The 16416-nt window shown below is 45.8% G+C and overlaps 1 protein-coding gene across 1 annotated transcript; it reads right to left on the bottom strand.

Moving 5' to 3' along the window:
• Window positions 1-2827: 2827 nt before the first annotated feature.
• Window positions 2828-13498, bottom strand: LOC123362578 (olfactory receptor 52N2-like). Its single transcript, XM_045002963.1, has 2 exons — window positions 13400-13498; window positions 2828-3891 (listed from the first exon to the last, which is right to left on the bottom strand). Exon 2 carries the CDS (start codon window positions 3773-3775, stop codon window positions 2828-2830), a length of 948 nt encoding a protein of 315 aa, XP_044858898.1. The 5' UTR covers window positions 3776-3891; window positions 13400-13498.
• Window positions 13499-16416: the final 2918 nt, after the last annotated feature.

Below are 16416 nucleotides of genomic sequence, written 5' to 3'. Positions count from 1 at the left end.
AGATATACAGAGAGCTCACTCAGCCGGTTGAAACCGGCTGAGCTATCCCTTAATAGTCTAACTCAGTTGCCATAGTAACAAAACCCATGACAACCAAATACACAACAAGTTACATTGGCACTTTTTTGGTTCTTGTACTATGTTGTTGTTTTTTTAAAATTTGGGGTATACATTTAAGTTGAGTCTCTCATATGATGTCCTTAAGAAGTTTCCATGCAGCTTGCAGGGATTTCACTTTTGACATTGGAACTTTTAAGTTTTGTTTAACTAACTTCCTCATCTTTATGTAATCCCCTTTCTGAAGGTAAATGCTATTGTGTTGGGCTGCTGTGGTATTTTCCCTGCCACAGGGATGTTAACTTTAATTATATTATAGTCACTATTACCAAGCGGCCCAGCTCTATTCAGCTCGTGGACCAGGTCCTGTGCTCCACTTGGGACTAAATCAAGAATCGTGTCTCCACTTGTGGGTTGCAGGAATAGCTGCTCCAAGAAGCAGTTCTTTAAGTTGTCAAGAAACTTTCTCTCTGCATCAAGTCCTGAGGTGACATGTACCCAGTCAATATAGGGATTGTTGAAATCCCCCATTATTATTCAGTTTTTTATTTTTATAGTCTCTCTAGCCTCCCTGAACATGTCACAGTCATTATCACGATCCTGGTCACATGGTCGGTAGTGTATCCCTATTGCTATCTTGTTATCATTTGAGCATGGAGTTTGTGGGAAAGTGGGAGTTTTCCCTTGTTATCTTGCATGTGAACCTATGTGATTCTTATTATGTTGCTTGAATACTGGGTGTACCTCAGTTTCCCTATGTATTTCAGGAATGTTTGTTGGTGAGTGTTTGGGGGCTTAATCCTTCGCCCTCTCACTTCCCTGGTCCTTCTCGCATGAACAGAGAGCAACAATACCCGAAGTCCAAAGGCGCAAACAATTCGATGTTTATTGGGGTGAACTTCCAGCAAGCATGATTCCAGTTTCCTTTCTCAGTGTCCCCCTTCCCAGCTCTGACACCACAGAGCCTTGCCTGTGGCCCTGTTCCTGTTCCCATCCCCTGTTCCCTTATTTTCCCCTTTAGCAAGATATGATTTTAATTCCCCCCCCCCAACTTCCTGATTGACTGCAGACTATATAGTAAAACCTGAGTTTGGCTTAGCTGTTCCTTAACCAATCATTTTACTGAAATGTAACTAACTAATCCTAACACATTGTAACATGGTTATTTAACCAATTATATTTCACCACCTTCACTGGTTTACACCCAACAAAATTAGTTATATAGCGACAGAAACAATCACAGAACCAAACAGAGACCATGCAAATAAACATACAAAACAATACAGAAGTGAGGATTTCACAACTACATCTGTACAGACATACGGGTTCCCCAGCTGTGTCCTATTGATAAGTGAGTTCTTGCCAGACAGGCTGCTATCAAATGAAGTTTCTTTTTACATCTTCTATGCTCTTCCCTTTCTCTGGAGGTGATGGAATATCAAGACAGGATTGTATTCCTAACAGCCCAATAGCACCTTATTTCAGTGTGATGGGTTTGGGATGTAAGGATGTGACCAGACACTTCCCAGCTTATGGCTGCCTAACTACATCTTAGCTGACGGCCTTAGCCTGTCACAGTCAGAGAAGGCCATTCCACCGACAGTGATTTTGATTCTTTCTTTCATACCTCTATAACTAGCAAAGTGATAAGAATACACCTACATTCTTAAAGTCTAGGCCTTTGCAGACAGGCCTGAATATCTATATCCTAACAGTGAGAATAAGGGTGTGTGACTTTTGCTGAGACCCTCGAGGGCAAGTGAGAAGGCTCCAGCTGCCTGCACATATGTAATGGCCATTGCCATTCATCATCTGAGACCCAGGACGGGGATATGACCAACTGACACTTTGTCTGGGAAGTGAGACAAAGACCAGGTGGAGGGGCAACAGGTGTGTCAGAGGTCTGATCACTGGAAGCTGGGCAGTCTTCTATGGGGGACTCTTCAGAGAGAGTCTAGGACATCTGGCCCGGGGTGCCCCTGGGACATTCCCCTCTGGTGTTTTCTGGACCAGTGATCTTCTAGGTCACTCCACTCCTCGACTCTGGGAGCCAGCCTGACCCTGCTCTGCTGTGAGACCCCCACTCCTGGGCTGGTCCTGCACAGCCTCTGCCATGCAAGCTGCTGCTTGGATTGTGCAACCGAATGTCACCAGGCTGGCTTGTTGCTGTTCAGCCAGCCTCTCCCCTTTGATCAGCACTTTATTTTTTTATATTGTATTTTGTTTTTATTTTTGTTTCTTTCATAACTAACTCTGATCTTTATGCTGCTGCTTATAATCATTTCAAACTCATCTTCTGTAGTTAACACATTTGATTTATATTTTACCTAAAACATGTGTTTTGGTTCAAGGGCTTGGTAAATCTCAGCTCAGGTTAAAAAGGTTGCCATGTGTCCTCTCCACATCAAAGGAGGTGTGGACTGGGTAATTGTGACATTCCCCTGGTGTTATCTGGGACCGGGGGACGGGCCTTGTGGAAAGAGGCAGGGCAGGGGGCAGGATCTTGGGGAATGGCGGGGGAGGGCAGGTGGCCCCAGGAGTCCAGTTACCAGCAATTACAAACATTGCAATCCTGTAAGGTAGTGAGTTGTACACAGATATATGCCTCTCTCTCCCTCTGACACAGCACAGTAAGGCCAGGAAAGGATTTAATTAAATCAATGTCACTTTGACTTTCCAGTCAGTGATTCAGGGAAGAGGGCTCAGCACCATGTCACCAGCGAACTCTGCATGGAGCTCAGTCTCAGAGTAAGAGCACCTTGAGAAAACTTTAGGCCCCTTTATGAATAAAAAGCCGGAGCAGCCTGTCCTGGATCTGTTTGGTCCTAACTCCATAGATGATGGGGTTTAGCACGGGGGGAAGCAAGAGATATACATTGGCAATGAGAGCATAGAAATGCCCAGGCACATTCTGGCTAAACTGGTACATGAGGGCGAAGAAGAGACCACGGATGTAAAAGGCTAAAATAACAAAGAGGTGGGAGATGCAGGTCCCAAAAGTCTTGAGCCGGGCGTCCTTTGTGGGGAGGCTGAAGATGGCCCTGAGGATCTGGATATAGGACAGGGCGATAAAAAACATATCCAGACCGTTCACACAGAATTGCACAAAGAGGTCGTAGTAACTACTGATGCGGGTGTCGGCGCAGGCCAGCTTCACCATGGCCATATGCACGCAGTATGGCTTGGGGATGATGTTGGTTGTGCAATATGGCCTCTGGCTAGCCAGGATGGGGAAGGGCAGTACAACCGTGCCGCCACGCAGCACCACGGCCAGGACAATCTTGGCCACAAAGGGGTTTGTCAGGATGTTGGAATATCTCAGGGGATGGCAGATGGCCACATAGCGATCCAAAGCCATGGCTACGAGGATCCCAGACTCCATCCCTAAGATGCAGTGAATGAAGTACATCTGGGTGAGGCAGGCACTAAAATCGATCTCCCTGGAATTGAACCAGAAGATGCTCAGCATTTTGGGCAGGATGGACGTGGACAGGACCAGGTCGGTGATGGCCAGCATGCAGAGGAAATAGTACATGGGCCCATGGAGGCTCGGCTCTGTCTTCACAATGAACAGGATGATGCAGTTCCCCAAGATGGCTATGGCGTACATGGTGCAGAAGGGGATGGAGATCCAGACATGTGCCACCTCCAGGCCAGGAATGCCCAGCAGGATGAAGATGGAGGGGTTGGTGAAGTCGGTTATGTTGGAATCCGACATGGAGAGGGAGAAGGTGTCCAACTCTGAGGCAGAACAGTGTCTCCTGCTCGTACCGTATGTTCTCCTGACTTCCTGTATGCACCCAGGGTCTAGGGTGATGGTTGCAGTACAAGTGCCTGGATGGAGAGACAATGTTAAAATATGAGACACTACATGCACTCCTGGAGGCTGTTCTCATGGGTGAAGCAGATTGGTTGCATTTTACACATTATATTGTGTGATATTTTCATTATTCAGATTAATGAATTATGAACACATGACCTTAGTAATACCAATTCCATATGTTATGGCCATCCCTGCCTCAATAATTCCAACACATCGTCGTGGGGGAAACTTTAATAGGCCCCAGCAGTAAATGCAAGTGTGGTTATTCATTATTCATCATTGTTCTTTAGGCCTTGTCTACACTGCCAAGGTTTCTGCCAAAAAGGAGCTTTTGGCAAAGAAACAGAGGAGGTGTATACACTACAGAGCCACTTTTGATGACGGAACTCCACAGTTTCAGTGAAATTATAAAATCACCTTGACAAGAGTTGTAAGGCTTTTAACTCAACAGGTTTGTCACTGAAGTGCCAGTGTAGAAACTTGTGCTTGATTTTATCTCTGTAATTGGCCTCCGGAAGGTGTCCCACATTACCTAACCTGACCACTCTGGTCAACAATTTCAACTCCTCTGCCCTGCATTGAGGTAAACACCTTAGCGCCTCCCTCTTTAAAGGACTGGGAATTTTGAAACTCCCCTTCCTGCTTGCTCAGCATGCAGAGCTCACATCACATCTTCCCAGGTGGCCATGGCAGCTCCACACAGCAAATGCTCTCCTGCTTCAGCCACTGTGGAGCTGCTGAATCTGCTCAGTATTTGAGGAGAGGAGGCCGTGCAGTCCCAGCTGTGCTTCAGCCATAGAAAGTATATTAAGAAAATAGAAATATTAGAAAAGGTATAGGCCTAGAAATAGAAATAGAAAGAAATGCTAGAAAAGATTTAAGCTGTAGTAAGTGCAGGCCCTGATAAAGGCCAGTATGAGGCCTGAGGCCTAAACTAAAGTAATGAACAAGACTTAGCTAAAAAGCAAAGTAAGGCTGCGAGCTGAAGGCCGGCTCGGTTCACAGAAGCTGGCAAGAAAAGGGCTGATGTTGCATAAACATATATTCACCTAGCGTACCGAAGTATAAACACAGCACTAGAATACACTATACTGAAACATTCCATAGATAATAAAAGGACAGGCCAACCCATCCCAATGACAGGGGCAAAAGGGTAAAATGATGGATGGAGTTGTTTTGATCGAACCAACATGTACAAGGTAGAAGGCGGCACCTTAATACGTAGAAAGGTTGAACCTTGCTGTGTAGAGGGGTGGCCCCTCAATACATCAGGTGTGATGTGTAACTTGTTTGTATCTGTGTATAAGAATGTACCCCTGGGGCGGTGTCTTTGTCCGGCCGAGGGGGCAGTGGAAAGTCCCGCCACTGACTGAGCCGGGTCCATTGCCAAGAGGCACTTTCTCGTAGTATGCCCTGAATTAGGCTAAGAAACCTACGGGGAACTGTCATTGTGTCCGAGGTCGCAATAAACCTAGCCGACGTGGCTTTGCATCTTACTGGACTCTGTGGTTACTGGGGGTTCTCGTCGGGTCTGCTGTGTCAGCTATCTGCACAGAGCTTGGACAGCACACAGAGGGAACACACGCACGCAGCTGAGTGATATCAATATTGGAGAAAGCAGAGCACCACACCGGTAGCACTCTGTCTACACTCTGACAACTTAAGCCAATTCCTAAAGGTAGAAAGGAAACTTTTTAATATTCATAGAAGGTAGATGTGTTCAAGAAATCTTTTTGTTCTGCATTTGATAGAATCACCACAACAGATGATTAAATACATTCCAGTCCATTAGCTGTCAAGGAGGATATTAAACATCATCTACAGTAGAACCTTAGAGTTACAAACACCAGAGTTACCAACTGACCGATCAACCATACACCTAAATCAAAACAAGAAGTACACAATCAGGCAGCAGAAATCCCCCCTCACCCCCCAAAAAAGAAGAAGAAGAAGAAGAAGAAGAGGCAAATACAGGAGAGTTCTGTGTTAAATATAACCTATTTTTAAAAAGGAAAGTTTTAAAAAAAGATTTGATGAAGTTAGGAAACAATAGAAAAGCTGCTATGGGATTAGTTAAAAAAAATGCCAGGAATAATGAATGCCATGCAACAACAGGGTGTATGGAAAACAAGTCTTGTCAAATAAGCCCAATTTCATCCTTTAATGAGACGACATGTTTGCTTGATCAAGGAAACTGCGCAGAAAAAATTCAGATAAAAATATGAAGAGTCTACAATATCACTAGAGCACATGTCAAATGCACAAAAATCTGTCTAACTGATAGATCACAGAAAGCCATTGTCAATGAGTCATTGCCTGTGAATAGGGCTGTTTCTAGTGGGGTTGTGCAGGGATCAGTTCTAGGTCTGATGCTATTCAATATTTTCATGAAGGATCTGGGAGCAAATAGAAAATCACTGCTCATAAAATTTGCAGACCACACAAGATTGTCAGAGTGGTTACAGTGAGGAGGCCAGGGCAGGCATACTGATAGAGCTAGAGTGTTTGATGATCTGTGCCGTAACAAACAAAAAATATTTTAATACAGTCAAATGCAAAATTTTTCTTTCAGAACAGGGAATTCAGGCCAGACCCACAGACTACGGCTTGGATACATAAACAGGGGAGTGGTGAGTTGGAGCAGGGGAAGGATTTTACCTTTGCACATTGCATCCAGTTCTGAGGTCCACATTATAAAAAGGATGTTGAAAAATTCGAGAGGGTCCAAAAAAGAGCCACTAAAATGATTTGAGGCTGAAGAAAATGCCAGATAGAGAGAGAGACCTAAGGAGCTTCATCTATTTATCTTATGCAAAAGACGATCAAGCAGAAACTTACATGGGGAGAAAACCTTGAGCAGTAAAGGGCTCTGTAATCTAGTGGAGAAAGGCAGAGCAAGGCCCAGTGGCTGGAGACTGAAGCCAGACAAATTCCAATTGGAAATAAGGGCTCAATGTTTAGCTCTGAGGATAATTAAACTTTTGAATAAATTGCAAAGGGAAGTGGTGGATTCTCCAACTCACGATTGCTGGAGATCCAGACTGGATGTGTTTCTGGAAAATCTGCTTGTGGGCTTGTCTACACTTAAAACACTACAGTGGTACTGCCGTAGCGCTTCACTGTAGACACTACTTACCGCGATTGCAGGGGTTCCCCGTCAGTGTAGGTAACCCACCTCCCTGAGAGATGGTAGCTAGGTTGATGAAGAATTCTTCGGTAGACCTCATGCTGTCGACACCAGTGTTAGGTTGATATAGCTGCATCTCTCAGGGATGTCAATTTTTTTGCTATTGAAATAAAAGCAAATGCAATTTTCCGTTGCGTTACCAGATGCATAGCATGCAAGTCATGGGAGGTGATAAAACCTCTCTACTCATTTCTGTTTAGGCCTCAGTTGGAGTACTGTGTCCAGTTTGGGTCTCCAATGTATAAGAAGGATTTAGGGAAATTGGAAAGGATTCAGAGGTGAGAGACAAGGATGATTGAAAGGATGGAATACGAGCCTTATGAGCAAAGGCTGAAGGAACTGGGTATGCTTAGTTTGGAAAAGAGGAGATTAAGGAGCCACATGACAGTGGTTTTCAGATATTGAAAGGCTGCCATAAAAAAGATGGAGAAAAGTTGTTCTCTCTTGCCACTGAAAGCAGGACAAGAGGCGCTGGGTTGAAACTGCAGCATAGCAGATTTAGATGAAATCTCAGGAAAAAAACTTCCTAACTGTAAGAACAGGAGGACAATGGAACAGACGCCTCAGGATCTTGTGGAAACTCCTTCACTGGAGGTTTTCCAAAGGAGGCTGGATAGCCATCTCTCTGCGATGATTTAGACAGAACAAATCCGGCATCTTGGCAGCAGGTTAGAGGAGATGACCCTTGCGGTCCCTTCTCACCCTGTGGCTCTCTGATTTCATGATGTAAAATCCTAGTGTAGACCAGGTTTAGTCAAACACAAGTTATTGAGCTCAATACAGGGGTAAACGGTGAAATTTAATGACCTGTGTCATACAGGAATTCAGGTTGGATGATCAGACGGTCCCTTCTGGCCTTAAATCCTATGAATCTATAGATAAAGAAAGTAGATCAGGCATTTCTATGTACTGTCCCTCACAACACTTGAACAAGGGAACATTCAATTCCATTGATAAATAATACACGTTTGGCTTGTGGATCTCCTTGCCACAGACATTGTTGAAGCAAAGAGCTTATCTGAATGGGATGCAGAAATGGATTGACCATTACAGGTATTGCTGGCACCACCGTTAGTTAAGACTATCTGACACCTTCAATTTGGAAAGCACATTTTCAGTTGCTTATAGGTTTGCCAAACATTTACCATTTGGACTGAAATTTCTCATGCTGGGTGTCTACATCTGGATTAATTGCATTTTGAAAGTTTCAGGCAGAATGGTTGGGCCGATTTATCAAATGAAGCTAGGAGAAGATATGTCTTGTCCAGGTTGAAAAATTCATATAACTGTTCCAGGGAGGAGTCCATGCTTTACAGCAGATAAACATCAGCTAACAGCTCCTCCTCCTCCCCGTCCCACCCCCCATTAGCAGCCAGAAACCTACATTGCAAGAGGAGGAGGTGAAGAGTCGGAGGATTAATTTTTACTCATTTCTCACTCCAAGGGGATTTTTCCCCCAATGGGGCCAGAGCAATCGACTGGTCACAGCCTCTGAATTTGGCCTTGACTTGGGCATCTACGAACACCTTTCACCATGACGTATGCACTGTGCCAATGAAACACAGCCACGCTGGGGCTAGAGGCCATCAGCCAGGGAGGTGAGACACAGCAAAGAGGCACATTTTGGCCCATGATACTGGAGCAAACTCATCTCCTCTGGCAAGGGCCCTGGGATGTTTCATGGCTTAGCAGAGTGGAAAGGACCCCAGACCTATTCTCTATCCCATCACACCCATATTGCACTGGGTTTGTCGAACAGCAAGACATGGGTACCTGTGGATTCTGAGATGGACGTGTCTTCCCTGGGAAACCCCCTCAGGTAGCCGTGTCCCAAACCTCTCTCACTCCAGCATCTGCAGCAACATCCCACACCGAGAGCTGACAGGGGTGTGCACTGTTTATAATATAGCTCTGTGCAATCCCAGTGGGGTTCGCTCAGCCTCTAGGGGAGACGTGGCATCTGGATGTAAACAGGCTGGACAACGGAGACACTCTAGCAAGTGCCTTTCTTTCCCTGTCTGCACTTCTGTGCTATTGGTCCAGTTTCAAGAGTAAAAAGTAATTAGGACCTTCCCAAAGGGAGATGAGTCAAACAGACATTAATTGCTCTGTGTATTTGTGTATATTTGAAAATTACAGTTGATTAATAAGACAACTAGGGATAATGCCTAGATCTGCATAGGGTCTGATACCCTGTAAATGCGCAGGAGGCACGAATAATTTCTATAGGCACACGCGGTTGTCGCTAAGGATCAGAGATCAGTATGATCATAGAGTGTAGCAATTTTCATTGAAGGGTCTTCAACACACCTAGCAAAGGAAAGTCACCACGAACATAGCCCCATAATACAGACAGGTAAACTGAGGCACAGGGAGAGGTGACTTGAGCAAAGTCACACAGAGAATGAGCGACAGAACCCAGGAGTCTGGACTTCCTTGGCATAACCACCATAAGCACGCTTTCTCCATCAGTAACTGAGTGTGGGAGGGAGCATACTGCAACCCCCATATTCCTCATTTTCATATAATAGTGATCTTATGTATAAAGCACGTCTTGTAAGGTATCAGGGGAAAGGTTATGATCTGATGAAAGTCATTTCTCTATCCATATATGTATATCATTAATGCATATGAAGTTATGAGAATTGTGTTGTGTGATGGTCACTAAAACATGCTGTAAGTTCGGGATTCAGCCAGATATTAGCTCCCCAGCGGCAACAGCAAAGAAATTAACCAACGCCTGGACAGGGTGTCAACCAACCCATCACCAGCCATTACTGAGCAAGGGAGCTAAAATTCAATGCTTCACCTGCATGAGGCCACATCAGGGGAATTGCTCAACATTGCTTGGAGACTCAGCAATGCCTCCAGATATGCCTGGACTTGTGTTCTCCCAGCACATGGACTGAGGGTATAAAACAGGCAGAGTGGACACATATAGACCCCTTCTCCTGTCCCACCTATGCTGCAAGCAACCAAAACACTGAGAAGACAAGACTCCAACAGACGAGATTGGCCCAGGTTTAAGGAACAAACCTGTATATTAAGGCCTGCAGTATCCAGTAGGGTGAGAAAAACTGCTTCATCTCGATGTTGCCCAGTCTAATAGGGTTGAGAGCTTAGACTGCGCGCTTATCTTTTATTTTCATTTCACTAAATCCGACTTGTTATGCTTTGACGTATAATCACTTAAAATCTTTCATAGTTTAAAAATTTGTTTGTTTATTCTACCTGAAGCAGCGTGTTTGGTTTGAAATGTGGGAGAGACGCCCCTTGGGATAACAAAGCTGGTATATATAAATTTCATTGTTAAATTGACAACCTCATAGAAGCTTGCAGTGTCCAGCGGGCATAACTGGACACTGCAAGAAGGAGGTTCCTAGGGCTGTGTCTTGGACCGGAGATATTGGCTAGTGTCATTCGGTCGCACAATCCAAGCAGCAGCTTACATGGCAGAGGCTGTGTGTGAACAGCCCGGGAGTGGGGGTTCTCACAGCAGAGCAGGGTAAGGCTGGGTTCCAGAGTCAAGGATTGGAGTGACCTAGCAGATCACTGGTCTGGATAACACCGGAGGGGAATGTCACACTGAGTGCATTACAAGAGGAAATGGACTCTTGTTTTATCAGGGCCTGTTTGTTGGATGGGTGTGACGGACTCCTCAGGATGCAAACTGGAACTGAAGTACTGCCAAGCCTTTTGGCATAACAATCTGGGCCCCTCTCACACTATAAGGCTGTGCCAAGCTGCAATCCTCTCCAGGTCTTGCACTTACACAGCCACACACAGACAGAGGCACACCCAGCTGCAGTTACATGAATGCTTTCACTAGCCACTCATGAACCAGCAATAGAGAGGCTCCTGCCAGTTCCCCCAGCTGCCCAGTCTAGGACCCCAGAGCTGTATCGTCTTGCCCTTGTCAGAACCCTGACCAGTGTAAGTTTATTTCTCAGTCCAGCCCTCCCTCAATGTGGAGACGACAATGCACCAGCTGCTGTTCCTGAGCAGATTTCACTTTTGCATTTCAAACAACACACTGTTTTAGGTAACAAAAAATCTATAAAACAAATTTACTAAGTACAGAAAGATAGATTTTAAGTCATTTTACGTTATAGCGAACAGATTAAAATTGGTTACTAAGAAAAAATATCACAATCTAAGTTCTGTACACTAGACAGGCTTTGAATCAAGAAGTGTCTCACCCGGATGATACAAACAGTCCAGAAATCTTCCATAAACAGACTAGAAATCCCTTCAGCTTGGGACAACATCCCCAGTTCAGTGCTTGTTCCTAAGGTGTTTCCAGGTGTGGAGTTGTGCGGGGAGTGAGGCCAAGTGATGATGACGCTTCCCACAAACTGGAGTTCAGTGTCACATGAGCTGGTCACATGCCCTTGCATGTATCGATGAGTCATAGCAGGGGCTATGACCCATATCTTGGATACAACGTTCAGAGAAAAGTCGATCAGGGGGTGATAAGCTTCTTCTAAAGCCTCCTGTGTTTCTTAATGGGCCAGTACCTTGAATGCTTCATCCACAATGTGCTGGCTAGACTGGAGGTAAACTACATTGTGGGCGTTATCCAGGAGCAAATACATTTGAAATATTGGTACAAAGGCAATATTCATAACTTTAGGTTAAAAAAAAGATACATATATACAACTAGGGTAATCACATTCAGCACATCATAACTTACATGACATACTTTATATAAAACACCTCATAATCATATCACTGGTAAGTATGTGGGTTCCAGGACGTTGCTTTGGGGCACAGAGTCACACCTTGCCCCTTAGTTTACTGCAGGAGTGTTAGTCACTGACTAATGCGGAGGCAGAGTGCCCAAAGCCCTCTGTAGGTTTGGAACATACAGCTCCCAAGTATTGCAAATGGTGTAGTGTTATCCATAGCGTACTTCCAAAGCTCTGGGTACCTTTTAATGCTTTGTAGATCAGCCTAGTGATCTCAAAAGCCAGCAAGTGCCTTCTCTGGGTCACCAGATAACCTCTCTTTGTAGCTGTGCAGCATTGTTAACCATTGTGTTTTCCAGCTAGTGATAAGTCAGTACAGGTATTCATCACTGCCATGAGGTGGTGAGCCTCCTCCCATTGGGCTTTCCCTGCGATCCCCACTGCAAGCACTGGGACCTTCTCCCCCCATTTCCTAGAGGGTTGTGAGCTGTGCTGTCTGGGCTCAGGTATGTGTCTTTTCTCAGCAACCCTTTCATATCTGCTTTCTGTGTCTTGCCAGTGCAGGGAATTAACTCCTTCCCTCTGTCTGGTGGGCCATTAGCATTCTCACAAACAACTATCTCTTCAGTAGGATCTACAGAGAGAGAGCGTTAGCTTTCACAAGCACTCCAGGAACAAAGTCCTGCAAAATCAGGAGCTGGATTGGGGTCCCCTCCGTCATCCCTCTCTCTATTGCTGAGAGCTCAGTTGTGTGACAGTTTCCTTCCAGGAGGTCAGTTACACAGTCCCCTCTCAAAGGCTGATGCAGAGATTGAGTGATTGGGTGCGCAGGTGCTGAACCGGGCATTCTGTCCTGGGCACCCTCCCCCGTGTGATCAGTGAGGAGACATTCCTGTTCTCCTGCTCTTCCTCCCCCACTTTCATTCTGTGGGCCCTCCTAGATAAAACCCCCTATACTCTCTATTGTGCACCTGTCCCCTGCTCAGCCATGAAGGGCTCACAGCTAACAGTCTGGACAGTTGTCTCACTAGGAAGTGCTCAACCTCCCTCTCCTGTCCCCTTCCTTCCTAAGGGGCTGTTGCCTCCTGCTTCAGTGTTAAAGGAACTCTCCCCTCTTCCTTGGTGGTTTATATGATTCCATCACCCTTCTGTGAGCTCCCCTCCGGGACACAATTCCTGTGCTCCCTAGCACTGCGTTACTCCCTTGCTAAGCTGCAATCTGGATGTGTTTATGATACATGACAAGTGCCTGAGGGGCTTCTGTGCTCAGGGTTGCCTGTTTCCCCCCAGCACAGGGCCTTTATTCCTCATGTGATCAATGGAATTACAGTGATAGCACCTTCCGGGCGCTTCTGTTTTGAGAGGAGATTTGGGCCAGGGATTAGAGGAATGGGATAAAGTGGAACCCTGCTGTCCACTGTGACAGATTTTCGTTACCAATCCACCCAGGACCACAGTTGATCAGCCTGTGGTCATAGGATCTTTAGGGGAGGAGATGATGAGGCACACCAAGGGTCTAAATATTAAAGATTTATTGATAAAATAATAAAATAACAGCAGAGAGTGCTGGGAACGCTCCCGCATCACGCAGGGGAAGAAAGAAAGCGTTAATGCCCCCAGGCCCTAACTCATTTTCATATTCACATACACACGACCCAAGCTGGCCAGGTCTGGGTGTAACATCAGAAGAAGAAGGGGTAAGGTGGACGGGAGTGCTGTCCTGGGCCCAGGCCGTCCGAGAATCTGCTGTGCTCTCCAAATTGTTTCAGCTCTCAGGAGGGTTTTTTAAATCCTGGGTTTCTTTGTGGGTATCATCATCCAGGGCTCTCTGTGCTCTTTGTACCAGTCTCAATCGGCTTGCTGTGGCCTTCTCGGCTGCCCAAAACACACTGTCCTCAGAGAATTTGTTTTCCCATCTGTTGGCCTTCACCGCCTCATTCGCTTTGTTTTCGCTGCTATCTTTGCAGCTCTGCTCCACTTAGTTCTCCTCTTCTCACGACTGGGCAGCTGTAGATTTCTCATCTGTAGATTTCTCATTGAGCCCATGACCTTGGTCCAGGGCCAGTGTCTTATCTTCACACGGAGCTAGCTAAAGCACCAAGTTAACCTGTTCTCTGCTTCCCCCCCCCTTGGCCTCTCGTACTCCTGCAAAGGAATCTTCCATTCCCCACTCACACCCCTTTAGCCCTCCCCAAGATGCTTTGCAATGCGACAGCATTAGCAATATACAGTGCTGATCTGCCTTCCCAGGGGACTGCCTGAGGGAGGGGGCCATTGGGCTGTGACAGTCCCCCCCTTGACCCCAAATCAACATTTTATTGTGAGGGGTCACCACTTAGGTTTCCATCCTCCCTCTGACACAGTGGCTGGGGTTGCTGCTGGCCATCTACATAAACAGCAATATAACATACACAAAATTGTTAAGGCAACAACAATTGCATACGCCAGCCAATAATGACTTCTGGCTCCATCAGTAGCATAGCATAGCACCTCCCCCTGTTTCTATAGATGTCTGAGTCGAATGGCTGTGGCAAAGGCAGCTTTCTCCAGATTAAACAGTGTAAAGGAGGAGGCATCTGTCTGGAATACAGTCAGTTGTTCCCAGGTGTGCATCAAGGGCAGGAAAACATTGGGTGTATGCAGGGCCGGTTCTAGGCACCAGCATTCCAAGCTGGTGCTTGGGGCGGCAGTCCCTGTGTTTTCGCCCCAAAGCAGCGCACTGAATTGCCGCCGTGGACAGCGGGGAGAGTCCATGCGCCTTTAGGGCAGCAGGCGCGTTTCCGCAGTGGCGGCAATTCGCCAGCAGCTTCTATGTTCAGCTGTCCACTGCGGCTTCAGCTAAACACAGAAGCTGCCGCCGAATTGCCACCACCGCGGAAACGCGCCTGCCGCTCTAAGGGCACAGGGACTGCCCCTGCTGTCCGGCGGCAATTCGGCCGCTGCTTGGGGCGGCAAAAACTGTAGAGCCAGCCCTGGATGTATGAAAAATTAAACACAACATAGCAATATTAACAGTCTGTTGCATAATGACAGGCCAATGCACTGAAAAAAATTGTGTTCGCGATCTTAACAGTAAAATTGAGAGGCACCCTGGGGTTAGTGGCTCTCCAAACACATGCTGAGGTATTGGTAAACAGATGTGCTGCAGTGGGGGCATATCCTGATGCCTCCCCTTCCCAACAGATGTGATGACCCATCTCAAAAAAGCGGCCTGGCACTGCCTTTTCTTTACACATCATTTGAGGGGGCTCCATAGGCCACAGTTACCAGGTGTTGCCTTCTGCAATCCATATGTGCTGACAGTCTGGGGATGCAGTGAGCACGTATCTTTTAGCCGTGTCATTAGGGGGAACCACCTCCCCCACGTCGCGATGGACCACCCAATCCCAGATAATACGTGATGCCATATTTTCAGGATGCTAAGTCACAATTGCCCCCCACCAGTGGATAATTGACCTTTTCTTCCACCATGGCCAATTCTGAACAGTGGTTAAATTAACAAATGAGGACAAAAGCATCCGACACCTGAGGATTCCCATAGATATGTGCCACCATACATACATTGTATCACACCAACAAATTCTGCAGGCCCAAAGCAGCAAGAGTGGTCCCACCTCTCCTGCTCAGGGTGTCCCTGGGCTCTCGCTATTACTGCCTTGTCCTGTTAACAAAGCAAAAGGAAAAGAAAGAGACAATGTAAATGCACCGATTGGGGAAACTGAGGCACATACAAAAACTTTCTAAATAATTAGTTGTCCTGTTACAGCCCTTCCTGGCTTTCGTCAAGGACGTTGTTCGCCTGGTTTAGGAGGTTACACCAACAATGTTTTAATGCCAATTCCATATATTATGGTGCCCCCTGCCTTAATAATTCCTATACATTTGATGTGGGAAACCTTAATAGGCACCAACAGGAAACAAGAGAGTGAATACTGGTTATCCATCATTCCTTAGTGCAACAAAACCCATGCTAGAGAGTCCATGCTCAAGGCAGTTTCCCATTCACCTAGTTGCTCAAAATATGAGAGTTGAAAAAAAAAAAGTTTTGACACAACATGTACCAGAGAGAAAAATCTCAACTAAAAGACACATCAGGAGAAAGACCTGGGCGTCATTGATATCAGAACATCTTAAACAACTGCTCATTCACAGCAGTGTCCAAAACAAAGACAATGATGGGAGGCCTAAGGAATGGGATGGAGAATACCTTACTCTGGACATGCGCTCAGTTTTGGACACCAAGTCTCTATAAAGGATATAGCAGATAGAAAGGGGATTTCTGTGACAGGCTATTAGAATTGCGGAGGCTGCCATATGTGGACTGAAAAGTCTGAGACTGTTTAGTTTAGAGAAGAGACAAAGAAGGGGGCTTATGATAGAGGAGAGGAAAATAAAGAATGGGGATGGATTACATTCAAGTGGACAAACAGAGAACAGTTCCCAACCAGTAATATCTATGGACATTTTGTGTTTCAAAAGGGCTAATTCTCCTCAGGTGAAGCAAATTATCAACAAAACTGATTGGGAGGAAAAATTTTGAGAGAAAAAGTGAATGAGAATTGGGTGTTCTTTATGAAGAGTTTATTAGAAAGCTCAGAAACCACAATTCCTCAGTCAAGAGTGTACACAACTTTGGCTAAAACTTCTATTCAGTGGCAAAA

The sequence above is a fragment of the Mauremys mutica genome, chromosome 1, assembly GCF_020497125.1.
Source record: "Mauremys mutica isolate MM-2020 ecotype Southern chromosome 1, ASM2049712v1, whole genome shotgun sequence".
Lineage (NCBI taxonomy): Eukaryota > Metazoa > Chordata > Testudines > Geoemydidae > Mauremys > Mauremys mutica.
This window is presented reverse-complemented; position numbering and strand designations above follow the sequence as displayed.